The 17,448-nt window shown below is 37.3% G+C and overlaps 1 protein-coding gene across 2 annotated transcripts in view; it reads left to right on the forward strand.

Annotated features, from left to right (window-relative positions):
• Positions 1–16,827, forward strand: part of npr1a (natriuretic peptide receptor 1a) — a 128,627-nt gene extending 111,800 nt beyond the window's left edge. For both annotated transcript variants that reach the window (XM_081377372.1, XM_081377373.1), the window contains exons 13-22: positions 619–690; positions 1,446–1,605; positions 1,687–1,842; positions 4,376–4,544; positions 5,783–5,929; positions 8,931–9,054; positions 9,210–9,278; positions 10,937–11,111; positions 11,269–11,367; positions 12,836–16,827. In XM_081377372.1, the coding sequence (XP_081233498.1) occupies positions 619–690; positions 1,446–1,605; positions 1,687–1,842; positions 4,376–4,544; positions 5,783–5,929; positions 8,931–9,054; positions 9,210–9,278; positions 10,937–11,111; positions 11,269–11,367; positions 12,836–12,987 (1,323 nt within the window). In that variant the 3' untranslated portion in view covers positions 12,988–16,827. The remainder of the gene's footprint in view (positions 1–618; positions 691–1,445; positions 1,606–1,686; positions 1,843–4,375; positions 4,545–5,782; positions 5,930–8,930; positions 9,055–9,209; positions 9,279–10,936; positions 11,112–11,268; positions 11,368–12,835) is intronic.
• Positions 16,828–17,448: the final 621 nt, after the last annotated feature.

Below are 17,448 nucleotides of genomic sequence, written 5' to 3' on the forward strand. Positions count from 1 at the left end.
GGAGTTTGTTTTGGGAGTTTTAAACAGTTGGCCAAATCGAACTTTCCAGAAAGGTTCAGCTCCGGCTGGTAAACACCTTTTCTACAACCATTGGTCTGTGGCGATTACGTAATAGTTAGGTGTGTATGGAGACTCCACCGTCTTTCACGTGAAAATCTTTTCCGCTTCATTTCCACTGTTCACTCAGTCGAGGTCAGACGTCCACGTTAAAAGATGAAATCTATTGTATAAAATGCTATATAAATAATCGTGACATGATTCGTGCCGAAGTGCAGAGCTTGTGCAAGTTGTGTTTCTTATGCTTTATTAGAAAAAATGCTTGCTGTTTTCTCAATTTTGTTATTTTATTCATCTAAACGTATTTCTCAGCAGTGTGGGCGGCATCGAATGTTCGCTGACAGTATATTGCTGGTCACGTATTCCGAACTTCGTTTTACCCCTAAGCAAAGAACGAAAAAGAACTTCGCTGTGTGTATATTGGGGCCTTTAATTCGACCAAATACCTGAACTTAACAACTACCTTACTAACTATTAATCAGCAGTAATTAGAAGTTTATTGAGGCAAAAGTTGTAGTTAATAGTTTATAGTGTGTTTATATGTGTGTTTGTGACCTGTAGGACCTAATGGAGAGTGATGGAATCACGCTGGACTGGATGTTCCGCTATTCTCTGATCAGTGACATCGTTAGGGTGAGCATTTCACCTTCTTCGCTTAAACGGTTCGTTCACCCAAACATTTTGATTCTGTCATCAGTTACTCACCCTCATGTTGTTCCATCCCATGAGTGTTTCGTTCATCTTTGGAACACGAAGAGATAAATCTATCTCGAAGATCTGAATTTCTGTTCCTCCATTGACAGCTACACAACTACCACTTTGACAAAAAAATTCATAAAGAGATCGTAAAACTAATCCATATGAATCGAGCGATTTCTTTATGAATTTCATGAAGCGTCAAATTGGTAGTTGTGTAGCTGTCAATCGAGGGACAGAAATCTCTCAGATTCCATTAAAAATATCTTCATTTGTGTTCTGAAGATGAACGAAAGTCTTACGAGTTTAGAACGACATAAGGGTGAGTAATTAATGACGGAATTTTCATATTTGGGCGAACTATCCATTTTAATCTCAGAGGGAGAAGGAAAGGGAAAGATGTCTTGCTGTTTTAATGTTTCTTGTTAAAGAACATCCGGTATGAATCAACTTCAAACTGCTTTACATATTTTAAAATACTGTTCTTGGTTTGACATTATGCAGTGGTGAGACGTGTGTAATTTGAAAGGGTTTATGAGGATGTCACTTCCCTGACTGGCAAATTATGACTCCAGAAAGCGTTATTGCAGTTGCAAAGGAGTCTTTAATTCATATTTTCGTGGTGCGGTGTTGGTAAATACGATGGATGCTGTCAGCTGTCTTTGTAAGAGTGTCATCTTTTCACCACTCAGGGAATGGCGTTCCTCCACAACAGCGTCATTGTCTCTCATGGCAACCTGAAGTCTTCCAACTGCGTGGTGGACAGCCGCTTCGTGCTGAAGATCACAGATTATGGTCTGGAAAGTTTCCGCAAGGAGAACAACATAGAGGATCTGCACGCTTTCTATGCACGTGAGTACCATGGCAACATGTACGTAGATATGGAATGCATTCGTGTGGAGAAGCCCGTAATATCAATGTTTGCATATGTAGGCCAGCTGTGGACGGCCCCAGAGCTTCTGCGTGCCGACAACCCCCCTGCATGTGGAACACAAAAGAGTGACGTCTACAGCTTTGGCATCATCCTGCAGGAACTCGCCCTGCTGAAGGGCGTCTTCTACCTGGAAGGTCCCTGTCTTAGCCCCAAAGGTCAGAGCTCACACATAATACTGTACAGGATGTTATGATTGTGTCGAGATCTATTAATTTATTCAAAAGTACATTCAAATGTAATCCATAAATACAGTGATGTGAATACACCTCTTCAGGCATGTTCTTAATTTCTGAATTAAAGTTCATTTAGATTTTTTAGATGGGCTTTCGTAATATCATATTTTAGAAATGTAATGTGCTGCTACTCCCCAAATTAATGATATTTAATGAATTTAATGAATATATACACTATAATATATATATATATATATATATATATATATATATATATATATATATATATATATAAATAAAAATGCTACATTTGTGAATAAATAAATAAATGGTTAGACAAAATAATGTAACTGACATATTCAAAACTATATTATACCACCCAGTGTTATTTTATTAATTATAAACTATTATATTGTTTATTTATTTTTTAATTAAGTTTTAAGTTTTCATTTTAATTTGTTTTTGTCTTTTTTTTTTTTACATTTCTACATTTCAGTATAACAATTTGTGTAATTCTTTGTCATTTCAGTTTAAGTTTTAGTTTCATTTTTATAAACAAACTTATTTATACATAACTTATTTATTCCAGTTAGATGCCAATGCAACATTTCTAATTTTTAGGTTCATGTGATATTTATTGTTTGATTTTATTTCATCAATATTTTAATGACTGAAATTATTTTTAAAAGTTTTAGTTTTCATTTTAGTTAACAAGTTAGTAACACTGAAAACCAACATGAATACAAACAGTAAATTTCTTAGAACTTGGCATGTTACACTATATTTTAAAATATTTTTCCTTTTATTTATCATAGACACTCTTATTTATCACCCAATGCTGGCTTTTCTGAATTTTGCAGAATATTCATATTGGAATTTTCCGTTTTAGCAACAGACTCTAAAAAGTGCCGATCACTGTTTAATCCCTAGAGAAGCATGAAAGAGACGTACATTTTATTTCATGCTTTCAAGAGAAGTTTTTATTTGTGAATATGAATATTGCAGCATTCCACTCACAAGAATGGTTAAGCCATTATGCAGGTGAGAGTGCTTTCTCATTTTGTTCTTTGATGTGAATCAAAACAGCATTAAATAAAATGTGTTAATAAGACTCAGATTATGCAGCTAATTACACTGATAACACTTTGTGTTATGTCATTTTTCCATTCCATGTCATCTGTGTGTCTACATTCACCTCACCTCTCTCTCTCTCTATCTCTATCTCTATCTCTCTCTCTCACTCACTTTGTGAGCAAGATGAAAATAACTTTCCAAAAGTCAAAGTCCAATTTGCCAAAGCATTAGTAATAGAGGCCTAAAAGTCTTTGCACGCTTAAAATATCAAATCCAGTGCCATTTATTTTAAAGGTAACAGGTAACACCAGTACATTTAGGTTTTAAATAAAACAGCAGTTGATTAAAAGTCATTGTAAAAATGGCTCAGGAAAGTTAAGTTGGTTCTGAGAAAGGTTTGAGTAGAAATCTTTTTATTTATTTATTTTTTACTGCAATGACATTCAGAAATGTCTAAGTGTTCAGTATGCCAATATATACAGACACTCAAATAAATACATGCAATAGAGATACTGTTTATAAGTTATGCTGCATTTAAAAGTTTAGAAGTGTCCTGGTCACTTTCAGCTGTGACAGTAACTGTCTCCGCTGCTTGCTTTATTTTGTGTGTTTTGGGATGGGAAGCCTATGTTCTGTTATGTTCTGTGTCTTATTTACATTCTATCAGTGTCAGTATTGCTTATGTAGGTGGTGGGTGGTGGAAACATGGACACAAACACACATTCACATAAACTCGGCGATGCCACCCATACTTATAAACGGATCACCACACACATGCCAGCGGCTGCATTAAAGAAAGACAACAAAACATTAGCGGCATATCTGGAGCAGCGCCAGCTCACCATGAGAACAAAGGGATTCAAAGACATCAATGAGAGAATGACAGAGACACTGGTATTGACAGTTTGCACAGAGTGATAGATAGATAGATAGATAGATAGATAGATAGATAGATAGATAGATAGATAGATAGATAGATAGATAGATAGATAGATAGATAGATAGATAGATAGATAGATAGATAGATAGATAGATAGATAGATAGATAGATAGATAGATAGATAGATAGATAGATAGATAGATAGATAGATAGATAGATAAAGGAGCAGTGAGACAGGAAGGTCCTGTCATCATTACTCGCATTGATTGCTGTGAAGACATTTGTTAAGTCCAAGGTCTTCTCAAAACCTGTGAATGACACTTTCATCACTTTTACTCTTTCTTTTTCTCACATATTTGCTCTCTGTCTGTCTCTGTCTCTCTTTTTCTCACACCAGCAGGGAGACCGATCACTCTCAATGTTTTTCTGTGAAATTTGATATGCTAACTCTATTTTCTAATCTATGCATGTTATTTCCTGTGATAGAGAGTTGTGTAACTCATTGTCAGGAGACTGTTTATTTACATGTTCCTCCTTTGCCGTCTGTAATTTCTGTTTCAGAGATCATAGAGCGTGTGGTGGAGGGCCGATGGCCGTACCTGCGTCCGCTGCTGTGTCCTCAGAGCCACAGTGATGAGATGGGACAGCTGATGCAGCGCTGCTGGTCTGAAGACGTCAACGAGAGGCCAGACTTCAGCCAGATTAAAGTACTGCTCCGCAAGAATAACCGGTACCTGAAACACAAATCATCTCATGAACAAGTGACTTGACAAATTGACCAAATAGCAGACTTTGGGTTGAAATTTGTATGCCTAATGTCATGTGTATAGTTTCAGACAATGTAACTGGTCACTGTTTATTGTTAAACTTTTCATAATTTTAAGTTTCTTCATTTAAAGGTGCTGTATGTAGGATCCAGCGGCCTCTAGCGGTGATGTTTCAGATTGCAACAACAGCGCTCGTGCTCGTGAAAAGCAATAAAGTTACAACTGTAGTCTTTCACATCAGATAACGTTAGCAAATGGTCGGTGTTAGCTGGCGAACTTATGATGTCTAACTTGAGCCAACTAAAGCACAAAATCACAATATATTTGACATGCTTTTAAGTATTGTTAGCTTACCTGTCCAAAAGGATGAAAGCCAACTCAGGGTCTGTTTTTATACCTAAAACAAAGCGGAGGTCTCTCCATAATTCAAACGCTCTGCCAATGTTGATCCGTGTTTTCGTCCTGAGTCGATCCGATTGACGTTTGGCCTGACGAGCTTCAGCAGATAAATTGTTTTTTTTTTTTTTGTTGTTGGTTTTTTGGAGTTTGTGTTGGAGTCTGTGTTGTGCTGGAGGCAGGTCGTTTTTTGGTGTTATCAGACTCCATGACGTTAGCTGCAGTGCCGTCGCAATAGACTGTATATAAAACGGAGAGGCTCGGGAGCGCGCATGCACGTCACATCCGGTGGATTTCGCAGAAAATCCGACCTGGAGACTTCACATAAAAATAGGAATACTGGTCTTCAGAGGTAATAGCAAAACGCGAAAAGTGGATCATTGTAATGTGTGATTACAACCCCTTCACAGACGGGCAATAAAAAAAGGATTCATTTTATAAAAAAAGTTACATACAGCACCTTTAATGAATTTTTAAAAGTACTCTTATATAATATATAGTCTCTTAATTAATATGAGGCAATACAAAACTTCTAATGCTTTATTATTATTATTATTCAGTTCATCTACATAAACTCTTATCGGTAGTCAATCAAATTAAACATTTATATTTCTTAATATGTTTATTGATTAATATACTTTAATAATCATTATATACGAAATTCACTTTGTGTATTATGGGTGTTAATTTTTATGTATTTATTTCTTTATTTTTGTGGAAATCTGCATGCACTGCCTATGCTGCAGTGATCAGACACACATTCACATCTCTTGTCTCTGCCTCACCTTCTCTGTTTTGGCCTCAGTGGATTTGGTTCCAACATCCTGGATAACCTCTTGTCCCGTATGGAGCTGTACGCCAATAACCTGGAGGAGTTGGTGGAGGAGAGGACGCAGGCGTACCATGAGGAGAAACGTAAAGCTGAAACTCTGCTCTATCAGATCCTCCCACAGTAAGTCCCACACATATCTTTCATATTTATGATTTTTAAATGATTTTTATTCTTGTTTATTTCTGCTTTTTGTTTTGGATGCACTACCAACACTTGATGTGATTCTTTCATTTGAACTGATTCTTTATAATGATTTGTTCAAACCAATTTGCAAAGAGTTTGTAAATCACACAACTAAAAGTTTAAGATCAGTATGATTTTTTAGGGTAATTTATGCATCAAGGATGCATTTAATTAATTAAAAGTTGCATTATATGCATTTATAATGTTACAAAAGAATTCATCTTTCAAATAAATACTGTTCTTTTGAAATTTTATATTCAACAAAGAATCCTGAAAAATATGTAGCATGGTTTCTACAAAAACAGCTGCACAGCTGTTTTCAACATTGATAATAATCAATAAGATATGTTTCTTGACCAGCAAATCAGCATATTAGAATGATTCCTGATTGATCATGTGACACTGAACACTGTAGTAATGATGCTGAAAATTCACTAAAATGTATTTTAAAATATATAACAATAGAAAACGTCTCGGTTACAGATGTGAAGGAGGGAACGGAGACGTAGTCGACGTGTCGACTGATTGGTATCATGCTTAGGGAGTCTGTCATCTTCGAATATTGTTAAAACGAGCCAATGCACATTGGCGTTGACCTTTCGTTTGAAGGAATACGCTGCGGAAGCCACATCCTGCCCGTAGGCAGGTAACGTGGAGAATAACTCATATGGACTTAGTGAATTACCGGGCAGTACAACATATGGGATGTCACTGAGGTGGTTCCAGCCAAAAACAGGGGGGAGACGTAACCGGTCAGTGACGGCAGAGCAGGCTCTGCCAAGGGAAGACACGGGCTCGTCGCAGGGAGCCATACCGTGGAGGAATACACATATGGGATCACCATAGGGATCACAACATATGGACCCAGCCTAGCACAAGTTCCACCAGTGCATACGAGTGGTAGTGATAGCATTGGATGCTCCGCCACGTCCAACGCCGAAGGGGTGTGGAGGAACTCAACAGGGTTCAGCAAAAGGTGAACTCAACTGGAGCAAGAATGGCGCACGTATCCAGTCCATAGGAGGGGAATGGCGCAGCAAGCCGACACTACGAACCGGGCTAGCAACCGGCTCGACATATAGGCTATTTTCCTAGCGAATGTGCTGGTGTTGCCCAGCCTGCTGCTCTAAAAGATCTGTCAGCGAGGCACTCTGTGTCAACGCCCAGGAAGGAGCTACACTCACTCTTTGGAGAGGCTCACTACCCGGGTGGGCACGGTGCACCTTGGGAAAACACACCAAGGTGATAGCAACCACTATGCAGTGGGCCAATCTCTGCGTGGAAACAGCCTTCCCTTCTGCTGGTCTCTGTAACAGACGAGAGCTGGATGAGGTCCTGAGGCTTTGCATTCTGTCCTGTAGAAGGAACAGAGAAAAGCCCGGGCTGGGTCTGCCTCCTCCGGGGCAGTGCTTGCAGGCTCACCACCTGGTCCCATCTTAAGGGAGAGGTAGGAACCTTGGGCACGTATCCAGCCCGGGGTCTTAGGATATAGTGAGAGTTGGCATGATTCGTCGACCGGAAATGCGTGCAGGGCCCCTACCTTCTTGATAGAGGCAAGCAAGCAGGAGAACTGTTTCTTTAAAAACAGGATTTTTAACTCAGCTGCCTGCAGTGATTCAAGGGGAGGTCTCTGAGTGCAGTAGCACCAGAGATAAGTCCCAAGAAGGTATAGAGGGGGCGCAAGGCGGATTCAGTCCCCTTGCTCCCCTTAGGAATCTGACGATCAAATCGTGCTTCCCCATGGATTAGATCCACTGCATCATGATGTGCGTTAATATAAAGGCAACATACATTCTGAGGGTGGAGGGAGACAGCCCTCACTAGACACTAGACTAGAGCGGGGCATGGGAGTGGGGACTCCACCTTCACAAACGAAGGCGAGTCTCGATCTCAACACCGAGATGGTCATATTCCCGCAATGAGAACATGAGTCATCCACGGGAGCTGCTTCAGTGTGCTGTAAGCCCAAACACGTGATGCATCTATCGTGACCGTCAGAGAGGGACAGAGCCCTACCGCACCAAGAAACGCACAGATGGAATGCCATCTTGAAAAAGACGCAAACAGACCCGTGTTGCTCTTTCAGGAAATGGGACCCGTCACCAGTGCCAGAGCACACAGGGGAACAACCGCGGCAACACTTTACAGTGAAGCACTCACCACTTCCGCCCTCAACCGGCCATCAACAAAACACTGTTTATAAATGTTGTTAAGAGCTTCCGTAGCTCGCAATCACCTCTGCACTCGCTGTAGAAACACCAGTACTGGGAGAGTCTTCCAGAAGAACACCGACACACTCGCTCGTTGTACACACAACACTCCTCAGAGACATCAGTAAACCGATCGGCTCCGAAGCGAAAGACAACTGGTGCGTGCATCCACTTCCGTATTCATACTGCGGGGCGGAGCCTGTGATGCAATTCACGCACGCCAATGTGCGTTGGCTCGTTTTAACAATACTCGAAGATGACAGGCTCCCTAAGCGTGATCCCAATCAGTCGACATGTCGACTACGTCGAACGTGAGCGACTGAAAGGGAACAGTTGTTATAAATTGTAATAATATTTTGCAATATTACTGTTTTTACTGTATTTTTGATCATACAAATGCAGCCTTGGTGAGCATAGGAGACTTCTTTCAAAAACATTCAAATATTTTACCGACCAAATACTTTTGATCGGTTGTGTTTGTAAAACATGAAAATGTGAGATGTGTAATTCTAATGCAACATTTATTCAAAAAAAAATATTTTGAACTGGTTCTTTTAAATGATTAATTTAAAGTGATGTGCACATATTTTCTAAAACATAAAAAAGAGCACATGCAACTGTAGTGGGGTCTAAAAGTCTGAACCCACAAGGCATCTTTTTTGTCAATTGAAATAATTTTCTCTCTGGCATGAGGCCGTGTCTCATTGTGTGTGCATTTTTTGTTGCAGCTCAGTGGCTGAGCAGCTGAAGCGAGGTGAGATGGTGCAGGCAGAAGCCTTTGACTCGGTCACCATCTACTTCAGTGACATTGTGGGCTTCACCGCATTATCAGCTGAGAGCACACCAATGCAGGTAAGAAAACCTCCAGCAGTGGGTATAATTCAGTAAACACTCCTCAAGGAGACGCACAGAAATAATTATATGCTAATTTTGTAGTTTACTTCGACAATCATGAGTGCAGTATTGAGTTAAAACAGAATCTATTTGTCGATTTGTACATCCCACAGGTGGTGACGCTGCTGAATGATCTCTACACTTGCTTTGATGCAATCATTGACAATTTTGATGTGTACAAGGTAATTCCATAGAGTCATTACATTCAGCATTTGTTCAACAACATGAGCGCTTGATTAGTTTAAGTGGCTGAGATGCATACCACAATCAGTGAGCCGACTCTTGTGAAAAAAAGTAGTATACTTTTGTATACTTTTACTTATTATGGAAATAATATACTTTAAAGGAATATACTTAAAGTTGCAACCAACTTTACTTCAGTATTGTGATGTATTTTTTGAGTGAAAATAGAGGGCGTGGCTTGTTTTTTCCACTGGGAATTGATTGGATCTAGAAAAGTAGGTTCCATTCACCTCGATGTCAAAGCAGACTGACATTTGAAGGTGATGTTCCAAAGACATCAAACTGACGTCATCAGAGAAGGAAGGCCATATTGATTAAATATTACAAAGACTGTGTGTGTGTGTGTGTGTGTGTGTGTGTGTGTGTGTGTGTGTGTGTGTGTGTGTGTGTGTGTGTGTGTGTGTGTGTGTGTGTGTGTGTGTGTGTGTGTGTGTGTGTATTAACTTGCACGGATGAATTATTCACCACAAGACTAGTAATGTGCACTAACAAAATAAATAGGATTTGAATCAAATGTTTCATTTATAAGTCCAATCTGAATAATGTTTTCAGGCACTTTCTTACATGTTAGTTGCAATTAAATATAAATGTTTTTGACCCACTTAAGTAGGATTTAAGTACGTCTTTATATGTAATTTCATAATTACTTCTATTGTCTTTGAAATATGGTTCAAGTTTACTATTGAATGTACTGACAAACATTTTGGTAAATATACTTTAAACATACTTTAATTTCATTTATGTAAATTGATGAGTAATTACATATCAGTAATTACATATATTTATAATGATGAAATTGTAATTTAGTACATTTAAAATATATTAACTTTAAATGTAACATTGAATTACATACTTTATAAGGGCTTTAGTATGTTAGTCAACACATCGAAAATATCTTTCCTTCTTTAAAGGGTTAACTAACCCTAAACCAAACCCTATCCCTAATTATATAGTCCATGTTATAAGTACATGTTGTTTATTAATATTTCTGTTTTTATTTGCATAATTACAGTGTAAAATCTGGTAACACTTAATTTTAAAGTGTCCTTGTTACACATCACATGCATTTACTATAGTAATTACTACAAATTGTGTATAATTACATGCAACTAACCCTAAACCTAACCCTATAGTAAGTATATGTAGTTAATTATTATTACTCAGTACTTAAATGCCTAATTAAACTGTAACACAGACTACTTAAAAAGTGGGTAGCACTTTATTTTACAATGTCCTTGTTGCATATGTTACATTTAGTCTCTATAGTAAATTAGGCATAATTACATGCAACTAACCCTAAACCAAACCTAATCCTAACCCTATAGGAAGTACACGTAGTTAATCTATAATACTGACTGAGTACTTAAATATATAATTACACTGTAACAAGGACATCTTAAAATAAAGTGTAACCAAAAATCCTAATTGTGTTAAAAACAAAATCATGAAAGTGTACTCTATTTAAGTACACATAAATGGCCTTTAATTTCATTATACTTTTAAGATGTGAAATACACTGCAAGTGCACGTTCAAGTAGTATCAACTGCACTTCTTATTTTACAAGGGTAATGATGTGTTTTTGTGTGGCGCCCCCAGGTGGAGACCATCGGCGATGCTTACATGGTGGTGTCGGGACTTCCCGTGAGGAATGGGAAACTGCATGCACGCGAAATTGCCCGCATGTCTCTTGCTCTGCTGGAGGCCGTTCACTCCTTTCGAATCCGCCACCGACCCAGCCAGCAGCTCCGCCTACGCATCGGCATCCACAGCGGTAAGGATCATGGGTCGTGAAAGTGTTTAATAGAGTACAAGTAGAGCACAGAGCAGTCTGCCCTCTCTGGGACGCATCTGTTTGTTCATGACTGACTGTAATGGAGATGTTTGACTGGCGGTTATATGTGTTTGGGTGTGTGTTTTCATGTGTCCAGGTCCTGTGTGTGCAGGGGTGGTTGGTTTGAAGATGCCTCGGTATTGTTTGTTTGGCGATACAGTCAACACATCTTCACGTATGGAATCCAATGGAGAAGGTGAGGTGCCTCCAGACTTTTAAAGGGGTCATATTATACACTTCTGTTGTCCATTCAAGTCCATTTATTATATTAGTGAAGGTTTTTTTCACTGCAGTTTTTGTAATTTACACTAACTGTAAAAAGTTGGGGGTTGGTAAGGTTTTTTTTTTTTTTTTTTTTTGAAAGAAGTCTCTTATGCTCACCAAGACTGCATTATTTGTACAAAAAAAAACAGTAATACTTGAAATATTATTACAATTTAAAATAACTTTTTTCTATTATATATTAAATCTATTATATTTTAAAATGTATATTCCTATGATGCAAACCTGAATTTTTAGCATCATTACTCTAAAGTGTCACATGATCCGGTTACACTTTATTTTAAGGTGTCATTGTTACAGTTTAATTATACATTTAAGCACTGATTAATATTAATTAACTTCATGTACTATAGGGTTAGGGTAGGATTAGGATTTGGTTTAGGGTTAGTTGCATGTAATTATGCATAATTTACTGTTATTACTATGGTAAGTACATGTAACCTATGTAACAAGGACAATGTAAAATAAAGTGTTACCCATGATCCTTCAGAAAACATTCTAAAATGCTGATTTTCTGCTCTAGAAACATTCCTTATTATTGTCAATGTTGTAAACAGTTGAGCTTCTTAATATTTTTGTGGAAACAGTAATACGTGTTTAGGTTTAATGTCACTTTTGATCAATTTAATGCATCCTTGATGAATAATAGTAATTTCTTTTAAAAAATAAATAAATAAATAAAATGTTACTGACCCTAAACTTTTGAACAGTAGTGTGATTAAAATGATCATTTTGCACCCTCTTTCTGACAGATGGAATGGAACCCATTTTTTACTAATGCATCTTTAAAAATTATATATATATATATATATATATATATATATATATAAATGATCTCTGTTATGATTGGTTAAGCTCACTGAATGTGAAAACCGGTTCTATTCGTTTATTCAACTGAACTGATTAGGGATTTGTAAATCACTTTACAGAGTAAAACTGTGCAGTGGGGAGACATAATGACCATATAAATACACAAAAATATAGTGATAAGTAACAGTATTATCCTGGGAAGAGCAATGACAATTTGAAAACTCGTTCATCAAGTGGATGATGAATCCTTAAATAGCTGTTAATATTTACATATGTTTGGTCATACTGGTCATATTGGTCATTTGGTTTTGGTCATTATTCAGCAAGGATCATTAAATTGACATTAAAAACATTTATTGTTTTTACTTATTTATTGTATGCACATGTAGGCTACTAATAGTTCTGATGTCAGACTCATTTTTGCTTTTTAATTTATATAAATTATAATTTATTATAATAAATTATAAACTGCATTTAGTTTGCTTGCAACTAAACAATATAATGAACCTTAGTTACAGTATTTGATTTGATGCAAAACAATTTTTTTAATAATCTGATACCTCTTCCATCAGCCCTGAAGATCCACGTGTCAGAAGCCACAAGGGCCATACTGGAGGAATTCAACTGCTTCCAGTTGGAGCTCAGAGGGGATGTTGAGATGAAGGGAAAGGGACGGATGAGGACGTACTGGCTGCTAGGAGAGGTCGACTCCAACAATGCCTAAAAACTGACTGACTGAGAAAAAGAGCTACAAAACAAACACATCTAAACAAATACTGGGACAGTGTGGGACACTGCAACCCTTAACTGGGACGAAAGGATGAAAGACTAAACTCAGAGAGTAATGTTTCAAAACTGGGTCTTATATTTCATCTCCCAAAGTTTCACGTTATGTCTTCATGGGAATCTCGCTATGACTGTTTTTGCCAAGTAAACTCAAAAAGAAAAAAACAATACTTGAGCAGAATGGTTTAGACAAATGGATGATGACATAACACACCATCAGATTGGTGACTGTTGAGCTGAATGTTTAAGCGCAGGACCTTCTGCTGGTGTGATATCATACCCGTCCGGGTCTTGTAAGAGTTTTGAATGTTGTTTTGTCGTGATAGGTCTTTGTCCAGATTTTTTAAAGCTGTCATCAGGAGTTGTTTAGGTCTGTTTGTTGTCGTTCACGTTTTTGGTCATACAAAGACACAGTGCTGTAGTCTCTGTATTTGTTTTGTTGTCGATTCCTCTGGGATGCAGTGATTCAAAGTTTAGTTCAAAATTCTTCCATCTGCCAAAACTGATCCAGAGGGGTTTGAACCACAGATTAAAGTTACGCACAAAAGAGAAATAATAATAAATGTCAAGTATAATTAAGAAAGCATATAAATGTTCAATGATGGATTTTGTTCTCAGAGCTCAAGACCATTTCCCCGCAGAAATCCACAATGTTGGGGTAGGTTTACACGACAATGATGTTCTAAAAACAGAAAGGTTTTTCCTTTGTGTTTTTTTGAGTGCAGACAAGAACTTTATCAAAATGATTCACGTTCACACAGATCTGTGAAAACGACTATTATTTGGCAGTAGTTGGCGATCTCACTTTGTAAAGAAACACTACGCTATAGACTGAACACGTAAAACGCATGTACATGACATCACCGTTCCCACAAATATGCGCTTCTTTAGTTTACACTGAGACAATAACGTGTAAATGAATAGCCAAAACACATACATGTAAAAAAGTTTTTCGATTTTAGTTGAAATAGTGTTCCAGCTAAAACTAGCCCAGGGATGTTCTTGTGTTCATTTAATTGCAGGATTTACTTTCCCCTCAAAGTCAAGAAATGCCCACATTTAACTTCCGTAAAGTGACATTTCCAAAAGGAACTTGATTTTATCCATCAAGATCGAATTTGAATTTGATCACACGAAGTTGTTGGTTAATAGTATTTTTGCTGCATTTATGACATCAGAGATTCCACTCAGATTCATTCATGTACTTGGACTAAAAAAAAATTGGGGTCAGTAAGATTTTTTTTTTTGAAAGAATTTGATACTTTTATTCAGCAAGGATGCATTAAAATGATCAAAATAACAGTAAAGACATTTCATCTTTTTTCAGGAAATCTTTTAAAAAATGAATCACGGTTTCAACAAAAATATTAAGTAGATTAAGTAATGTTTCTTGAGCAGCAAATCAGCATATTAGAATTTTTGAAGGATCATGTGACACTGAAGACTGGAGTAGGCTAATCACTGATGAAAATTCAGCTTCACAAGAGTAAATTACATTTCTATTATTACATTCATGTAAAAAATATTTCACAATATTAACATTTTTATTGTATTTGTGATCAAATAAATGCTGCCTTGTTGAGCATAAGGGACTAAGGGCCCTATCTTGCACCCAGTGCAATTGACTTTGTAGGCCTACACCGACGCATGTATCATTCCTATTTTGCACCCGTGCAAAGCGGACTTTTCCCTCCACAGATGCACGTCGGTAAGTTATAAATACACTTGCGCTCCCCAGGGCGGTTCAGCGCAAAGAGGAGGTGTGTTCCGGCGCAAACGTTCCTTCATGCTATTTTGCAGGTTTAGAAAAAAAATTGCGCCACTAACCAGGAAAAAATAATTTAAAGTCAGTGGCGCGTTGCGCATGTTATTCATATGCTATTTTAAGTGCGCCTGCTTGGCCATAATCAATGTAGCGTGTGCACAATGTGCATACACTTTGATTCTCTCATCTACACAGAAGCAGCAGTTTTCATTTTTGCAAATCATACATTATTACAATAGATAGATAGACAATTTATTATAAAAGCATACATCTAGCTTACACATTTACCCAAATTATCATACGCCTGTTTAACCGAAGTTAATTTGGGTGGATTTCTCCATTTCAACGTAACTTCTCTCTCTTTTACGGCCGTGACGAGAGCGTTGCTCTCCTCGGCTGTTAACCGCTCCTGGCGCGCGCCTGGCAAATCCGCCGTTACAATAGCAATCCGCTATGGAAAAAGCGCGTCTGCTCTTAAAGGGAATGTGAGATGACTCTCTGATTGGTTTATTTCACGTTACGCCCAAACCACACCTATGAATAATGAAGCTACTTCAGACCAACACCTTTTAGATTTGCGCCGGGCGCAAGAGTCATTTATCCCGCCGGGAAAATAGCAACAGCGCCAAGACCCGCCCACAAAGTTACTTGCGCTTTGCGCTTTGACACTTGCGTTTCAGACCTTAAAATAGGGCCCTAAATCTTACTAGCCCCAAACCTTTGAACAGTATAGATTATGGCAAAATATGTAATTATGTCACCTCGGTATTCTCTTGCAAAATATTTAAGAACAAAGTATGTGACACACAGCTTTAATAAAATAAGACCAATAATGATGCAGACAGCTGAATGTGTAGACATGTGAAATGTGTACTTCCTTTGAGTCGAAGCTGCAGCCATTTTAATTGTTTTACCCAAAATCCCATGTTTCTAACTTGCAATTATGTGAACAACAAAGATGTGAACAGTTTTCAGCTGGAAACTTAGAATTATGGTGATTCAACTACATATTGTTACATTTTAATGGATTACGAAAACATCTCTTCAGAATGTGATGAATGTGGATTAGAGCAGGAGAAGTTATATGATATAAATAAGTACATTTTGGACTTTTCAATAAGTATAATATTTTTGTTAGGTTCAGAGCTTGAACCATGTACACATCATACACCTTTTAATATTTATCGACTCAAATTGTTTTGAAGATCTGGGCAGGTCTTTCAAATCTTCATCTTCATTAAAATGCACACAGTATTTTCTGATAAAGTATTAACTTTTCCAGCCAACAACTTCCTGCTGTGCACAACAAAATGTCAAGTTTAAGATCAAGTTGAAACACATTTCTTCCCCATTCTGAAAACTTTCACAGATTCTGGTGTTTTATAAGGTGTAAATTGTGCAGTGCTGCTCACCTCCCTGTGTCTATAAGCTGAGATAATGAGACTTTTCCTGTTGCGATGACACCTGCTGAGCCATCAAATCTCACTGCGGGGTCAGAGTCATCTGGGATGGCTGTTACATTTCAGTACAATCCAAAATCTTTGATCCATTCCCTGTGCCGATGACTGCGTACAGTACATCCTGAGAGGAAACAGTCCAACAATTATCTAATGGCTTTAAAAGCTTTGGTAATAAACATGAATGTCTGTGCCGGATGTAAATAAATGCGGTGTTTTCCCACATCACTTATCTTCTGCTGTGACAACTCTCAGTCAAACTGTAGCAATGCACCATGTGGACATGATGGAGGACGTCCTGTGTCATGAGATCCTGATTGATAATGTCAGATGTACAGTGTTTAAGATGCAGCTCTTGCTTTCCTGTTCGGAGGGCATGAATAATGATTGTAATGTTTTATCTGTCTTTTATGTGTGGTTTGGATAGCTGGGTCTGTGTGTGTCATATTGGTATATTATTACAAAGTCTTCAAGTGAAGTTCAAATTGATTATTGTGTTTTTTGGTTATGTTCGGGGGGAGGCGGATTGTGTAAAATAAACACATTAAAAACACTGAGCCTTTACAAATTCTTGTGCATTTAATATACAGTAATGTTGTATTTGTCACAAAACCAAGCTTTTAAAGAATAATGCATCTAAGAAGCAAGTGCTGCTATATTAGTAATATTCAATTTGATCCCAAATCCTCAAACAATATGCCCCGTTATAAGCTCAATGTGTTAAATGAGCAATTTTTTTTTCAAGTCGAAAACTATGGATATAAATATATAAACAAGGCTTTGTGTACAAAAACTGATGCCTCGCTTGGCAGTCAAAAAGTACCTTTTTTATTTTTATTTTTTTATTTCAATTAAATGAATGTACTATATTTTACTTCGATAATGTGTTTTTTTATTTAATATTTTGTATTTTTAGGGGATTTTATGGTACTAAATTATATTTATTGAATAGTTATGATCTATTTATTACCTGAATATAGTATCAAAATGATTAACACGTGGAAGCACTATAATCCATGAACTTGATAAAGGTTGCAGATATGTTTTACTATCTACAACCAAATGCCTTTCAACTTGCGCACGTGCAAAATTCAAAATTGAATGAATGTGTAGCAATTTGTACAAATAGAGACATTTTTGTGAATACAAATGTTTTCTTTTGTATTAGTGAATCATA

Source organism: Scardinius erythrophthalmus, assembly GCF_964197995.2.
Source record: "Scardinius erythrophthalmus genome assembly, chromosome: 10".
In the NCBI taxonomy this organism is placed as follows: Eukaryota; Metazoa; Chordata; class Actinopteri; order Cypriniformes; family Leuciscidae; genus Scardinius; species Scardinius erythrophthalmus.